General features: G+C 60.2%; 1 protein-coding gene across 2 annotated transcripts in view; it reads right to left on the bottom strand.

Moving 5' to 3' along the window:
* Positions 1-10862: 10862 nt before the first annotated feature.
* R3HCC1L (R3H domain and coiled-coil containing 1 like) overlaps positions 10863-13706 on the bottom strand; it is a 52666-nt gene continuing 49822 nt past the window's right edge. For both annotated transcript variants that reach the window (XM_077823376.1, XM_077823375.1), the window contains one exon: positions 10863-11739. In XM_077823376.1, the coding sequence (XP_077679502.1) occupies positions 11684-11739 (56 nt within the window). In that variant the 3' untranslated portion in view covers positions 10863-11683. The remainder of the gene's footprint in view (positions 11740-13706) is intronic.

Below are 13706 nucleotides of genomic sequence, written 5' to 3'. Positions count from 1 at the left end.
GGGCCAGGCTGTAACTTCCTGCTCTCGGTGCTAACCGAGGCCGGGCTACGCCTGTTCCAGCCCCTCCTAGCCCCTGCGGGCACCCGCTGGCTGAGTCCCTGCAGTGCAAGGTGCCTGGGGGTGCCTGGCTCCCCTTGGGGCGTCCCCCTGCTGGACCCGCTCGGGGGGGAGTCACGGCCTGAGCCGCGGGGGCTGCAGGCACTGAGGGTGGGTCCCAGCAGCTGGGGAAGCCCCGGGCCTTACCCCAGTGAGTGTGTGACCCTGGGGGGCTCACACACTAAAGGGGGCTCCCAGGGGCCGTGCAAGCACCAGGCCTGAGGAACCGGACAAGTGTGGATGTGCAGCAGGCAGGGGAGGCTCAAGAACCCAGCCCGGGGCAGCCCTGGCCCCAGCCCCCTCCCACCCCGCTGATACCCCACTGGGGGCTGCAGTGGAACACGTCGGGGTAGCTGTGCAGCCTGGGGGACCTCCCGCCCCGGGACTCAGCCTTCCCCCGAGCCCTTTCCCCAGCACCTGCCCCACCTCTTCCTGCAGCCAGGGCCCTGCTCATGCGCCCCACCAGCTCCAGGGGGCTGCCTGGGGGAACAAGGACGCAGCCCCAAGAGCTCAGTGTGGGTTGGGGGCCTCCCTGCTCCACAGCAGGGGGGTGCTCAAGGGGGCCCCCAACATGGGTGACTGGGTCAGCAGAGGCTGCTGGGGAGCGGCAGACAGTGACCCCCACACACATACGGCCACATCTGCTACTGCCCCCGCCCTCCCAAAGAAGAGCGAGAGGGAACCTGGCTGTAGGGAAGATGCTGGGGCCAAGGTGCAAGGCCTCAAAGGAGCACCCCCAACCCACCCTGGCCTGGCACGCTGGGGACAATGGCGGGTGGCCATGTGGGGGGCTGGGGGGGAACGAGCTGAATGTGAGCCTCTGGCACAGGGGCTCTGGGGCCACGACAGGGCGCTGGCATGGGGACTGGGGGGCTCCAGGGCTGGCGGAGGGTGGGGTGCTGGGGCTGGCAAGGAGACTGGGGGGCTCCAGGGCTGGCGGAGGTGCTGGAGGGCCGGAGCCAAGCGGGTCGCTGGGGCCAGCGCAAAGCGGGGCACTGGGGCTGGGGGGGCTGAGCAGGAGGCTGATAACGGGTGAGGGGCCACATGGCAGATTAAAGGCCGAGAAACCTGCCTTGGGGGCTCGGGCTCATGGAGCGGCTGCAGCCTGACCAAGGTTGTGGGGTGATCACAGGCTGGAAGTAGCTGCCTGGGGAACAACCACTGAACCTAGGCCTTGCAGAGACTGACCCATGGCAGCCCAGAACCCAGCCCCGCTCACACCAGTGCTGCTGTGTGCGTCCTTACCAGTGAGCCATGAACCCTCGGCCCAGTGGACCCGGTGGCGGGGTATCACGGAGTCCCCAGGCGATGCTCTGGAACTGCTCCCTACGAAGCCAGGCAGGACTCTGGGGAAGTCTCCTTTCTGGGAGCAGCCTGTCTGCAGGACACACAGCTCACCCGGCTTCCACCTTCCTGGGTCTGACCGCAGAGCATTCAGCATCCTCTGCCCCTCCGTGCGCTTCCCACAGCGAGTCTGCCCATCCTCTGCCCCATAACTCCACAGTCAGACGTGACTCTCAGCCAGGCAGTAAAACAGGAGGTTTATTAGACGACAGGAACAGGGTCTAACACAGAGCTTGTAGGTGCAGAGAACGGGACCCCTCAGCTGGGTCCATTTTGGGGAGCAGTGAGCCAGACAACCCCGTCTGCCCTTCACTCCATGTCCCAGCCAGCCCCAAACTGAAACTCCCTCCAGCCCCTCCTCCTCTGGGCTTTGTTCCTTTCCCGGGCCAGGAGGTCACCTGATTCCTTTGTTCTCCAACCCTTTAAGGTGATTAAGAAAAAGCAGAAAGCATACAGGGAGTGGAAGATGGGAGGGATCAGCAAGGAAAGGTACCTTCTTGAGGTCAGAACATGTAGGGATAAAGTGAGACAGGCTAAAGGTCAAGTAGAGTTGGACCTTGCAAAGGGAATTAAAACCAATAGTAAAAGGTTCTGTAGCCATGTCAGTAAGAAGAAAACCAAGAGAAGAAGTGGGACCGCTAAACACTGAGGATGGAGTGGAGGTTAAGGATAATCTAGGCATGGTCCAATATCTAAACAAATACTTTGCCTCAGTCTTTAATAAGGCTAAAGAGGATCTTAGGGATAATGGTAGCATGACAAATGGGAATGAGGAGATGGAGGTAGACATTACCATATTTGAGGTAGAAGCAAAACTCAAACAGCTTAATGGGACTAAATCGGGGGGTCCAGATAATTGTTATCCAAGAATATTAAAGGAATTGGCACCCAAAATTGCAAGCCCATTAGCAAGAGTTTTTAATGAATCTGTAAACTCAGGGGTTGTACCATATGATTGGAGCATTGCTAACATAGTTCCTATTTTTAAGAAAGGGAAAAAAAGCGATCCGGGTAATTATAGGCCTGTTAGTTTGACATCTGTAGTAGGCAAGGTCTTGGGAAAAATTTGAAGGAGAAAGTAGTTAAGGACATTGAAGTAAATGGGACAAAATACAACATGGTTTTACAAAAGGTAGATCGTGCCAAACCAACCTGATCTCCTTCTTTGAGAAGGTAACAGATTTTTTAGACAAAGGAAACGCAGTGGATCTAATTTACCTCGATTTCAGTAAGGCATCTGATATCATGCCACATGGGGAATTATTAGTTAAATTGGATAAGATGGGGATCAATAGGAAAATTGAAAGGTGGATAAGGAATTGGTTAAAGGGGAGAGTACAACGGGTCCTACTGAAAGGTGAACTGTCAGGCTGGAGGGAGGTTACCAGTGGAGTTCCTCAGGGATCGGTTTTGGGACCAATCTTATTTAATCTTTTTATTACTGACCTCGGCACAAAAAGTGGGAGTGTGCTAATAAAGTTTGCGGATGATACAAAGCTGGGAGATATTGCCTATACAGAGAAGGACCAGGATATCATACAGGAAGATCTGGATGACCTTGTAAACTGGAGTACTAGTAATAGGATGAAATTTAATAGTGAGAAGTGTAAGGTCATGCATTTAGGGATTAATAACAAGAATTTTAGTTATAAGCTGGGGATGCATCAATTAGAAGTAACGGAGGAGGAGAAGGACCTTGGAGTATTGGTTGATCATAGGATGACTATGAGCCGCCAATGTGATATGGCCGTGAAAAAAGCTAATGTGGTCTTGGGATGCATCAGGAGAGGTATTTCCAGTAGGGATAAGGAGGTTTTAGTACCGTTATCAAGGCACTGGTGAGACCTCACCTGGAATACTGTGTGCAGTTCTGGTCTACCATGTTTAAGAAGGATGAATTCAAACTGGAACAGGTGCAGAGAAGGGCTACTAGGATGATCCGAGGAATGGAAAACTTGTCTTACGAAAGGAGACTCAAGGAGCTTGGCTTGTTTAGCCTAACCAAAAGAAGTTTGAGGGGAGATAGGATTGCTCTCTATAAATATATCAGAGGGATAAATACCGGAGAGGAAGAGGAATTATTTAAGATCAGTATCAATGTGGACACAAGAACAAATGGATATAAACTGGCCACCAGGAAATTTAGACTAGAAATTAGACAAAGGTTTCTAACCATCAGAGGAGTGAAGTTCTGGAACAGCCCTTCCAAGGGAAGCAGTAGGGGCAAAAGATCTATCTGGCTTCAAGATTAAACTCGATAAGTTTATGGAGGAGATGGTATGATGGGATAACATGGTTTTGGTAATTAAATATTCATGGTAAATAGGCCCAATGGCCTGTGATGGGATATTAGATACGGTGGGATCTGAGTTACCCAGGAAAGAATTTTCTGTAGTATCTGGCTGATGAATCTTGCCCACGTGCTCAGGGTTTAGCTGATCGCCATATTTGGGGTCGGGAAGGAATTTTCCTCCAGGGCAGATTGGAAGGCCCTGGAGGTTTTCTGCATTCCTCTGTAGCATGGGGCACAGGTCACTTGCTGGAGGATTTTCTGCTCCTTGAAGTCTTTAAACTAAGATTTGAGGACTTCAGTAGCACAGATATAGGTGTGAGGTTTTTTGCAGGAGGGGTGGGTGAAATTCTGTGGCCTCCGTTGTGCAGGAGGTCAGACTAGATGATCACAATGGTCCATTCTGACCTAGATATCTATGAATCTATTTAGCTCTCACCTTGCAGGGGGGAAGGGCCCAGGCCATCAGTGGACAGGAGACAGAGTATCGGCCATTTACGTACCCTGGCCCTTTGCTCTGCAACAATTACAGCCCCTTATCCCACCCCCTAGAGACTTAAGAACTGCATAGGGGAAACTGAGGCACCCCTTGTCACCAAGTCCCTGGGAGATGCTCTGGAACTGCTCCCCCTGAAGCCAGTCAGGACTCTGGGGCAGTCTTCTTTCTGTAAGCAGCCTGTCTTCAGGACCCACAGCTCACACAGCTTCCACCTTCCTGGGTCTGACCTCAGAGCATTCAGCATCCTCTGTCCCTCTGTGCGCTTCCCACAGCGAGTCCGCCCAGGCAGGGTCCTGGGGAAGCCAGAGGGTCCTGCACCCCAACTCCGCAGTCAGATGTGACTCTCAGCCAGCCAGGAAAACAGAGGTTTATTAGACGACAGGAACACGGTCTAGAACAGAGCTTGTAGGTGCAGAGAACAGGACCCCTCAGCTGGGTCCATTTTGGGGGGCAGTGAGCCAGACAACCACGTCTGCCCTTCACTCCATGTCTCAGCCAGCCCCAAACTGCAAATCCCTCCAGCCCCTCCTCCTCTGGGCTTTGTCCCTTTCCCAGGCCAGGAGGTCACCCGATTCCTTTGTTCTCCAACCCTTTAGCTCTCACCTCACAGGGGGGAAGGGCCCAGGCCACCAGTGGCCAGGAAACAGGGTGTCGGCCATTGTCTGTGTCCAGACCCCTGCAACACCTGCCCTCTAGGGCTCTGCAATGATCATACACCCTTATCCCACCCCCTAGATACTTAAGAACTGCCTAGGGGAAACTGAGGCACCCCCACACTATTCAGAGGAACCATTAAGAACAGTCCCACTTCATCACACAGGTGCCCCCCCTCTTTCCCCCAGACCAGCGTTACATCAGGGCGGGGGGGGGAGGGGGGCTTTGCCCTGTGCAGCTGGACTGATCACAGGGGTCACTTCTGGTCTTGATCTCTAGGGAGCTGCCCGCCCCTGTGGCATGGTGGGTGTGGAGGGAGGCACCTGTTGCCTAGTCCCAGAGCTGGGGCTGGGGAGCGGGGGCGGTAGAGCCTGCAGGGGACAGAGACAGAGCTGTCAGCTCAGCAAGACGAGTGTGTGGGCACCGCCTTTGCCCGCTGCGTGCGCGCGTGTACACGCCTGTCCTGGGACTTGGGGACCAGGCCCCTGCAGCCACACAGGAAGCAATCCCCCACCCCAGCCCTCGGCAGCCCCCCCAGAGCTCCCCCCCTCTCCTGCAGCCACACAGGAAGCAATCCCCCACCCAAGCCCTCGGCAGCCCCCCCAGAGCTCCCCCCCTCTCCTGCAGCCACACAGGAAGCAATCCCCCACCCCAGCCCTCGGCAGCCCCCCCAGAGCTCCCCCCCTCTCCTGCAGCCACACAGGAAGCAATCCCCCACCCCAGCCTTCGGCAGCCCCCCCAGAGCTCCCCCCCTCTCCTGCAGCCACACAGGGTGCCCAGCCGACTGGCTCTGGCCCAGGTAGCCTGTGGCAGCAACAGCCCACAAAGCCAGGACCCCTCCTCTGCCGCACCCCAGCTGGAGCTGCCATGGGCAATGGGGTGCCTGCACCCGGCTCCACCCAACTGGGCAGCTGCACCCTCAACCCCTAAACAAAGGAGCAGCCCTGGGGACAGCCAGGGCCTCTGGCCTTCTCCCTGCCACTGCCCCAGCCCTGCTGGGCCTTCCCCACTGGCTGTGCCCCATTGTGCCAGGGGCAGGACACACACCGAGACACCTGATGGGCAGGACACAGCCAGGTGCCGCCCTCCGGCAGAGCAGGTTGCCCTGCAGCCAGGGGCACCACTTACAGCTGCTGGCCGGCAGTGCCCGTGGCCAGAGCGACTCCAGGATTGCAGGGGGTGAGGAGCCGGCCCGGGGGCCCAACGCCCTCCCCTGTGGGTTACTCCCTCCCCAAACGGCTCCCTACGGCACTATACGGAGGTAACGGCCCCTCCCTGCTCCGACTGCCACTCCCCAGGGACACAGCGCGGTTCACGCTCCTCTTCGCTGCAGGGCCCTGCTGGGAGCCCTGGTCAGTTGGGTTCATGTCCCCCCAGTCCTCTCCTGAGTCACTGCTTTCCAGGCCACCGCCCGCCAGCCGGTCAGCCTGACCCCTATGCCTGGTTCCCAGCCTTAGCACCTCGCATGCGACTGCATTTAACGCGCACGTTGTTCCCAGGAGTCCAGCTCGTGCAGTCACGCTGTACACGCACCCTGCCCTTGCTCGCCACTCCACCATTTTTGTGTCATCTGCAAACTTTGCACAGGCCACCCACGGTCCCGCTTGGAGTGCGGGACGGCCCTCACTGCACTTTCACTGTGTGTGTCATTATTAGCTTTTTACAAAAGCAAACTGAGAAACCCACAAATTCCATCACACCGCCCTATATTGACACCCGTCTGGGGCAGCAGACCTTCAGGGCCATCGCACACAGGTCTGCCGCTTGAGCTAACTGAGTAACTGACAGCAGTAGTAGGTTGTCATCCTCCCTGTGGGCCAGACAATGGCACAGGTGAGACACACGCTTTGCTGGGGGTTCACAGCTTGGACCGCAGAAGAATGCAGACAGGCAGGAATCCTGGACTCTAGGCCAGGGCTAGCAGGTCTCTGGCACCCATGTGAACAGGGGTTTTTCAGATCCAGATGTGGCCGGATTGCAGGGAGGGCAAAAGGCACAACCCTGGCAGCAGGGTGACGCCCCTCCCCCCAGCCTCTCCAGTGCAGGGCTGTATGAATTCTTTAACATGGACAAACTGACTTATGCCCCTGCCCTGGTCCTGGCGGCGCCGGCTGACACTTCTGTGCAGGTGCCCAGGCGTCAAGCTTGGCTGACACTGAACATGGTCACACAGTGAGCAGCGTCCGGCAGCCCAAGGAGCAGGCCGGCCACGCGCACTGCTGCCAAGGAGCTGGGAAAGCGGCTGGTGAAGGAGGGGGCCACATTCATAGAATATCAGGGTTGGAAGGGACCTCAGGAGGTCATCTAGTCCAGCCCCCTGCTCATTGCCCAAGGCCCCAGCGTTAGTTCGGGTCGTCGGGCCCAGAGAGGGCTGGGGGCCGAGTGAGGGGAGCTGGCAGCACGACGGCAGCTGAAATTTGGTGCCGGCAAGCGCGCAGTAAACCAGGAACCGTTGATACCCATTGCCTGGTTCTAGATGAATTGAAGCTGCTCCGAGAAGAGACGAGAGCATGGCTCTGGCCAGCTCAGTGCAAGCTGCTGATGGGGCAGCAGCTGCCAGCCACACGGCCCCATGGTTAGGGTGGGTAACGAATGGGATAGAAAGCGCAATGATGTCACTGAAGGGCAGCAGTGCCCACGGCTGGCCATCTGCTCAGTTCTCAGAGCCTCTGCTCAGAAAGGTTACAGCAGACCATGAGCATGGCCAGACTGGGTCAGACCAACAGTCCCTCGAGCCCAGTACCTACCTGGGACAGGGGCCCGTGCCAGAGCCTCAGGGGCAGTGCAGGGAAGAGGGTAAGTTTCCAGAGATCCCCCAGCCCCATCTTCCTCTCCCAGTCACCTCTACAGGACCTGTGGGGAGAGAGGCCATGGGGCATGGCTGTTTAACGTCCAGAAGAGACAAACATCAGGAGACATGCTGGACAGTAAATAGAGCCTGACACAAGGCAGGGCATCTGGCTGCTGTCAGCCCAGCTCAGGACACACGGACAAGGGGGCGGCTAAGGGCATTGCTAGGGGCTGAGTGAAGGGAACAGCACTGCCCAGGCGAGCCAGGGGCTGCGTGAACTCCCTGCCCCTGGACCAGGAGCTGCCGTCCTGCTAGACAGACAGACGTGTCTCTTGCTGGGGGCACAATGCCCTGGGCAGGGCACGAGCGCCCGGCCTGACGGGCTGGGGAAATGGGGTCCATGGGCAGGTCACCCAAGAAGCCCAGTCCAGGGCTCCTGGGGGCAGTGGGACTGGCCCCATCCCCACGCGGGTCCTGTCTCCCAAGGGCAGCGTGGTATGAATGGGGCAGAGGAACCTTAGGCTCCCTGCCAGGCCACACCTGCCATCCAGGGACAAGCAGCAGCTCAGAGCAGAAGGAAGCTGTCTCCAAGGAGCAGGAGGGGCCCAAGGCTGGCAGGTGGTTAGAGCTACTGCGAGCGCCAGGAAAAGCAGGTCCCATGGTGCTGGGCAGGAAGCCACCCGCCTGCCCGCCCATGTCCCGGAATGCTGCCCACATGACACGTCCCACAGAGGGGCTGCGTCTGCCCCTTCCTAGACAGGGCACACCCCGCTGTTCTGGGCAGGAGGCCAGCACATTCCTGCCAGGAGGGCGTCCTTGGGACCTGCACCTTCCTGACACTCGGTGCAGCGGCCAGGCCCTGCACATGGCCAGAGTCCCTGGGAGAGCGCAGCAGGGCCTCCACCTGGGCTGCCTTCACTGCCCCCTTAGCCCTGCCAGGGCGCTAGGGGGAGATGTGCCCCGCCACAGTGGCAGCAGGAGCATGGTGCCCACTGCGCCTTGCCGCCTACGGGCCCCAGGCAGCACCTCTTGGCACAGCAGCCCTCACCTTCCCCGGCCCTCTGGGCACTGCCAGCACCCATCCCCAGCCCTGGCAGCTGCATCCAGCTAGAGCTGGGCCCAGCAGGAGCAGGAGTCAGTGGAGCTGTTCCCCCGAGGTCCCTGCTGCCCAGGTCCAGACCCAGCTCAGTGCCAGGGCTCTCGACCGCTCTCCTCCCCTGTGCACACAGCACACACGGCCCCTTGTTTGGGGCTGCTCCGTGGCCAAGTGCCCGGAAACCAGCCCGTGACCTTTCCGACAGACAGAGGCGGAAGCCGACGCTCGTGCTGCACTAAGTGTTGGCTGCTATTTACGGGATGTGGTGGTCACAGGGCACAGCGGCTGCCAGCTCACTGCTGGAGCCGTTCCTTCAGAGGCAGGGTGCCCCGCCTGCTTGCCCGCCGGCCACGTTCCCCCGGGAGCCCCCGAGCGGGCCCGTGCGACAAAGGGGGGGATTTTCTTGGTTTTGTCAATGGTTTGCATGCTGAAGGGGTGGAACTCAGTGTCCCTGGGTGTTACTGGTTTAACGAGGAGATGGGAGAGGGGGTTTGTTAGGACACAGGACTAGCGAGGGAACTTGGGACCCCGGCCAATGGCCTGGAGAATGGAAACCCCAGCGACTGGTGACCTGGGGACCCGGAGGCCCAGCTCGGGAGTCACAGCCGGTTCTGGCCAGTGGGAGGACAATGGGCTGCGGAGAGAGGACCCCGGTGACCTGACCAGCCAGGCTGGCCAGAGGGGGCCAGAGGACGGAGGAGGCTCAGGTGACCCTGTTTACCTGGAGAGAAGACAATGGACAGAGGGGGGCTTGGGGTCGGTGATATTGGATGCCCAGCTGGGCAGCAGGGGGGCTCAGCGCTGGAGAAAGGGAGCAAGCAGAACTCCCCTGGATGCAGGGGAGACTTGGATGTGCTGTGCTGAGGGAGGCCAGGCCTGACAGCCCTGAGAGTTTCCTATATTGTGTTCAGACGCTCAATAAACCCTCCTGTTTGACGCCAGCTGATAGTCGCTCTGGTCTAGAGAACAGGGGGCATTATTCCCTCTGGGAGTGGAGGCTCCAGAGCGAGTGGACTCCCTGAGGGGCCCACGCCGAGAGACAGGTGGGCTAAGGCTCAGAGAGGTGCGGCTCCAGGAGGCAGAGGGGCTTCCGAGAAAGAGTGGACCCCTGAGAAGGGCTGTCACACTGAAGGGGTTTCCCCAGGGACTGTACGGGCCAGGAGTGGGCACGACCTGAGAGCCCGTGACAGCCCGGCCCGGCGCTCACAGAGCTCTGAGATGGGACCAGCTTGTAGGGAGCTTCCCAGCAGGCCCCAACTTCCCCAGTGCCCCATCCTAGGTGGGACCTCCTGGGGTCGGGCCCTGGCTGGGAAACACCAGGAGGGTCTGACTGAAATCCCCTTGAAACTGTCCCGTTTCCCAAGGTATCCGGGAGGCGTCTCACCGGCCCCGCAGCCTGCAGGACCCTGCGCACGGACTGCAGCCCTGGGGCTCCTTCTCAGAGTGACTGAGCAGAAAGGGTTTGGGTTTTCTATAAAAACGTTCAGGAAAGTGGCATGTGGGACCCGAACTGGTGCAGTAGCCAGGGCAGGGCAGGGCCAGGGGCCAGCTAGGCCAGGGGCGAGGGCAGCCAGCGGCTCCAAGTGCTGAGGGAGGGAGGGTTCCCCAGTGCCTGCCTATCTCACCTCTCATTCAGGTTGACATTGTTAACCCCTTGCTGTCCAGGCCCCATCCCACAGGGCAGGAGAGATGCCCGGGCAGTGCAAAAGGCCTCCGGTGCGCACCTGCTGTGTGCTCTGCAGGCAGAACAGTACCCCTGACTCCCAGTGCATGGCACGGGGGGCTCCCGCCCTTACAGCACCACGCCCTCCCCGCGAGAACCTGACCCTGCAATGCCAGTTTGAGCCCATCGCGTTGAAGCTGTTCACTCTGAAACCTAATACTGTGTTAAATGTCCATACATTAACCATTTCACTACTGACCATTTCACCAGGAATACCCAGCTCCTGCACTTCTGCCACTGTCCTAAACAGCCTCTCCAGGTGCTGAGATGGCCAGTTGCAAGGGAGCGTAGCTCCCTCTGCCCCCCATATCACTCCTTTGCCAGGGTTACGAGGGGTAACTACAGAGATCTGCAGCCCGGAGCCTCTGGGCAGTGTAAAAACCAGGCAATTTAATAGCAAAATAAAGGACAGGGAATCTCCATCTCACACGGCTTCTCCCTCACTCATGCTTGGCACGCCCCCAGGCTGCGTTGGCTCGGCTCGGCACAGCACAGCACGGCACGGCTCACCAAAGCACAGCTCACGCAGAGTCCTGCAAAATCCCCTCCTGCTGCCTAGGGCTGTTTGCATGGTCCAGGCTGCTGCAGGGATCAAGGGGGTTACCATCTTGAGAGCGAGCTGGGCAGCCTGGAGGCCACGTTCCCAGCAGCAAACGAGGCTGCAGCCAGTGTGTCAGGACAGCGTTACCCAGCACCAGCATAGCCTGGGCAGTGCCAGGCACAGGGCACAGCCACCAGACTCAGCTGAGCTCTCGCTGCCCCAGCCCAGCGTTCAAACCCTTCCTGCCCCAGATCACTGACTCCCCGTACTCCAGGGTCTCAAAGGGCAAGGGACGGGGACGGGGCAGGCCAAGGCCCCCTTCCAGTGTGCACACAGCTGGCAGCAGGGCCTGCCAGCCCCCACACCCCTCCAGGGGTGCACACAGCCGGTGGCAGGGCCTGCCAGGCTCCCCCACTAAGAGTCCTAATACAAACAGCTGCTGTGTTTTGTCAGCCAGACCCCGCTTCCCCCGCGCCAGGCTCCAGACAGGCCTCTCCCCTTCCCCCCTCTGACACAGCCTGGCCAGCCTGCGTGGGTGCAGCTGGCACTGGGCTGCACTGGCATCTGAAACCCATGGCACCACAGTGCCCCCCATCATGTGCCTGCCAGCAGCCCTGGGTGCTCCGGTCGTCTCTGCTGCAGCCCTGGCTCAGTCCCGGCCTTCCCAGATGTCCTCCCGCTGCTTGTTCTCCAGGCGCTTTCTCTCTGCAGAGACAAGGGAGGGAGGGTGAAGCTTGGCTCCAGGCCCCTGGGTTCCGAGCAAGGGCCCGCACCAGCCCCGGCTGTCCCAGCCACAGCGTGTCCCATGTCCCATGCCCCCCGCTCCTGCTACCCTACTGCAGCACCCCTCCCAGGCCGTCCACTAGACGGGCAGGGGCTCTCGGGGCTGAGAGCAGTGAGGCAGAGGGCCGGAAAGGGGGGCCTGGGAGCTTCCAGCCTGTCTGTCACCCCCACCTGTGAGCTGGCTCTGGTGCCCCACACCGAGCGCACTGCTTGGGCTCCACCTAGTGGCACGAGCTGATCCCTGCAGCCCAGGAGAAATGCACCTGCTGCCAGAGGCAGGTGGGGAGGGCAGTTGCCCCTGGCCTGAGGGGGCCCCTCACTCAGCTATTCCGAGGGGCGCAGTGGGGTGGACCCACAGGAATGGGAAGTCTCTGCTCAGCTCCAGGCTTTTCCCTGCCACTGTGCCCCTCCCCTCCCCCCCCAGGCAGCACCATATGCCCTGGGTAAGAGTGGCAGGGACTCCTAGTCCCAGAGAGCACTAACACCAGCCCACAAGTGGGCAGGAGGGAGGGGGCCTGGGCAGGGGGCGAGGGTCTGCACGGGCAGGCAGGCACACATGGGCACACCACAGAATGGGCAGAGTGCTCTCGTGGCAGGCAGACAGGTAAGGGTTAATCTCCTGGCCCGTTCCATGCTCATGACAGACAGACACGCTCTGGACATTCACCGTGACCTTGTTACACTCGGTCTGTTTCCTGGCCCGCCCGGCTCGCTCCATCACCGGTTATCTGGCCGTTGCAGCTGGAGGGCCGCGAGCCAGCTGCCATGCCTGCCAGAGGGGGCCGGGCAGACTGACAGCCTGCAGCAGGCTCTGCCCAGCAGCCCAGCCGATTGCCAGATGCTGCCCCAGGTGGGGCTGTAGAGGGGCTGCAAACCGTGGAGCCGAAGACAGGTCCTGGGGTGGAGAACCCGCTCCCCCTTCCCAGAGCTGCCTGCACACCCCTAGGCAGAGCGCTCCCCCTTCAACCAGCAACAAAGGGCTGAGCTGGGCAAGGCCCGGGGGGCACTGCAGGGAACAGGCCCCACCATGTTCTCCCGGAGCTAGCCAAGACAGGCAATGAGATTTGCAGCAGGCACTAAATGGGGGAGGGGCTGCAAGCACCAGCAAGTGGCGGGTGAGGGCACCATGGCACAGGGACCCCGCCTCAGAGCGAGAGGAAAGCCTGCGGGCAGGACCAGAGAGGAGCTGGCACCGCACAATGCCCTGGGCCAACCTCACCCAGCGCACGCACCCAGCGACAGATGGGGCAGGGCAGACAGGAGCCAGGCCGTGCAGTGCTGACGTGGGAGGAGGGCTGGTGGAGCGGGCTAAGCCAGGACGGGGGCAGGAGTGTGCAGCCCCGGGCGGGCAGGGCCAGGAGCCACCGGACAATCTGGGGGAGCCGCCAGCCCCAGGGACTCGCCAAATGCAAGTGTGGGGCCTGCTGGGGTTACACGAGGCAGGACCCAGGATTTGTTCCTGGCCCCACCGTGCTCTGGTCTGTGAAGCAGCACAGAGTGGCCCCCGGCGGGGCTAGGAGCCAGGCAGCTTGGCCAGTGAGCTGGGGGAATGGCTTCCCCACCAACCCTGCATCCCCGTGTGGGGAGGGAAGGAGTGCCCGGACTGGCCATGTGGGCAGCATTTGCCCAAAGCCTGGCCCACGTCCTGGCAGCACCAAGCTGTGCCAGGAACGAGGTGGGCATGGAGCTGAAGCGCAGGGGCGGGTCGTGGGGCTCCGCTGCCCGGGCTCACTGCTTGCCCAACTCCCAGAGCGGCCAAGGGCCAGGGCGTAGCACAAACTGGCATCTAACCAACGCTGCCCAGCACCACCGTGCCACAGCCTTTCACCAGCCGCTCCGCCCGCACTTCCCCACCCACGAAGCTGCAGCCGCCTCTGGGGTGGGCTGGG

The sequence above is a fragment of the Eretmochelys imbricata genome, chromosome 7 (genome assembly GCF_965152235.1).
Source record: "Eretmochelys imbricata isolate rEreImb1 chromosome 7, rEreImb1.hap1, whole genome shotgun sequence".
Lineage (NCBI taxonomy): Eukaryota > Metazoa > Chordata > Testudines > Cheloniidae > Eretmochelys > Eretmochelys imbricata.
The sequence above is the reverse complement of the archived record's forward strand: the minus strand, read 5'-3'. Positions and strand labels throughout refer to the sequence as shown.